General features: G+C 40.8%; 1 protein-coding gene across 1 annotated transcript in view; it reads left to right on the top strand.

Moving 5' to 3' along the window:
* The window catches only part of LOC101857470, a gene marked incomplete in the record, with an annotated part of 35,737 nt that overhangs the window by 8,887 nt on the left and 24,350 nt on the right, over window positions 1–2,500 (top strand). Inside the window, 1 exon segment of the mRNA XM_035968435.1 lies at window positions 812–1,011. Within this exon segment, the coding sequence (XP_035824328.1) occupies window positions 812–1,011 (200 nt within the window).

Here is a 2,500-nt window from a genome sequence, read left to right as displayed (position 1 = left end):
ACCTGTTTTCAGAGGTAAGATTAGTGGAAAAAATGGCCGCCAAAGATTTGTTATTTCCTTAGCTTAAAAATCCGTGGTAACTGAAAATTTACATTTCTTGTACCTTTAATCAACGTTTTTCAGAAAAATCCACACAGAAATGCGTTCTTTAATGGGCATGAAAGGTATTGAGCCAAACATCACAAACCGGCGGAAAAATGGAAGTTTCTTCACTTTGATTTTTTGACGAGAGCCTGATTCCACCTCGCTGACTCACAAATGCTAGTTATTATTTATTATGTATGCATGCATCTATCTATCTATCTATCTATCTATCTATCTATCTATCTATCTATCTATCTATCTATTTATCTATCTATCTATCTATCTATCTATCTACCTATCTAACACTTTCTCGTTCTCTTTTTATATGTACTGCTTTCACGATGTTTCACTGATTTTCTTTGCGTTTCTGTCTACCGTTCTGCTCTTTTTCCTTTCTCCCCTGTACCCTTAGCTCTCCACCTGTCAGACTGTCTTCCAGTGTGTTTGCCAGATTTTGCCTGTCTGTCTTTCTATCTGTCTGTCCGTCGCATGTATGTCTGCCTGTCTCTGCCTCGCTGCCCCCCCCCTCTCTCTCTCTCTCTCTCTCTCTCTCTCTCTCTCTCTCTCTCTTTCTCTCTCTCTCTTTCTCTCTCTCTCTCTTTCTCTCTCTGTCTCTCTCTCTCTCTCTCTCTCTCTCTCTCTCTCTCTCTCTCTCTCTCTCCCCCCGCTCTCTCTCTATATAGTAATTTGTCTCTCTCTCTCTCATTTCATCTTTCCATCTCTCCAGAACCGTGCGATGTGTACTCCGGGAAAACCCAAGACCCAAGTCGATGTGACACGTTTCTACTGTGCTCTAGAGGCCTAGTGGTGAGCTCTACCAAGTGTCAGGAAGGGTTCTTGTTCGATAACTCCACCAAAGTGTGCAGGCCACGAGACCAGGTACAGTGTGACATCGGTTCTTCCAGGACAAATGGCTCCACAGTTGGGGGTAAGTGAAACATATAGATAGATAGATAGGATAGATAGATAGATAGATAGATAGATAGATAGATAGATAGATAGATAGATAGATGTGGCTTGTTTCTGTACACTCTGTCTATCAAAAAAACCCAAAAGTAAGAATCGCAAGTGCTCAAGTTTGGGGGAATATAAAATATATATGGCTCTTTTCGTCTATGCAGACGGTCAATTTAGCTTAAGATGGTCTCGAGGTTATCTTCATGCAGCTTCTTTCATGGCTAATTCTTCCTATGTTTGAAGGGCAGATTCTGTCGCAGTGCTTGCATTTCAGTGTCATAGATCGAAGCTCTGTATTTCCGCTGTTTTCCTTTCGTCGTTGGCGCTTCTCAGCCTGGTTGTTTCTAAGGCTGTTCTCTAGCATTATAGGTCTTTCCTTTATCATTTTCTCCATGTTTTCCTGTTCTCAGCTAATTCTTCGCAGATGCTAACATCTACTCCAAGCTTAGATAAGCTGTTTTTGCAGGTGTCTTTGTACCTCAATTTTGGTCTTCCTCTTGGTCTCTTCCCCTGGGCAAGTTCTTCATAGAGAAGTTGCTTCGGAATCCGGTTGTCCATTCTCTTGACATGGCCCAGCCATCTCATTTTTTTAAAACACAGGGTAGCTGTCATGCTCTGGGGGTTTGCCCCTGCCAACACTTCAACATTTGTAACCTTGTCTCAAGTTTGGGGGAATATGGTGACCAATCATTTGTAAACCTACGGCTTATAAGGCATTCCCCAAACCTTTCTGGCACCATACAACTGTCACACAAAACATTTGGGGTGTAGCTCCTTCCCACGGGAACCAGACCTCTACAGCATAACGACTTCTCCTCCTCAGATAGATAGAGAACACATTTCTCGCGGGTGTCTACACCAATACAAACAGTTAATTTTAAAATGCAAAGTGCTGCACATTCTGTAGTCGTTGTTGTTTCTACTAAACACAAAAGCGCTAGCTGATAGACATGGGCAGGGTAAAAACTTTCACAGCCCGTTGAGATATCCATCTGATGTAACTGTCGTGGCTTAGGGTATTTTTCCTGGAACCAAAACGGGTTGAACACATCCCAGTAGCTGAACGCTTTTATAAAATGAAATTCTGCTTTTGACCCAATTTTGGTTGAAATTCTAAAAACTTAACATTTTTCAAAGGTGCAGATGGATTTTAGTCATATTTGCAAACTTGATATCCACTAGGTTGAAATTTACTTGTTCGAAAATTTGATAAGAGCTCTGATGTCCAAGTTATTGTTCTGTAAGTGAGTTCTCATTGTATAAGACACCATGTACTATAACAAATGTGATATTATTGGTTCCGAACCCAATTCCTATACTTTGTGTTAAGATACCTTTAATATATGTAATTTGTTCTTAAATTGCCACTTTTGAAAATGAACGAAAATGATGAAAATGGAAAGTTTTTGAACTCTCTTTCTTTCTCTCTTTCTCTCTCTCTCTCTCAACCCCCCCCCTT

Source organism: Aplysia californica, unplaced genomic scaffold (genome assembly GCF_000002075.1).
Source record: "Aplysia californica isolate F4 #8 unplaced genomic scaffold, AplCal3.0 scaffold00059, whole genome shotgun sequence".
Lineage (NCBI taxonomy): Eukaryota > Metazoa > Mollusca > Gastropoda > Aplysiida > Aplysiidae > Aplysia > Aplysia californica.
This window is presented reverse-complemented; position numbering and strand designations above follow the sequence as displayed.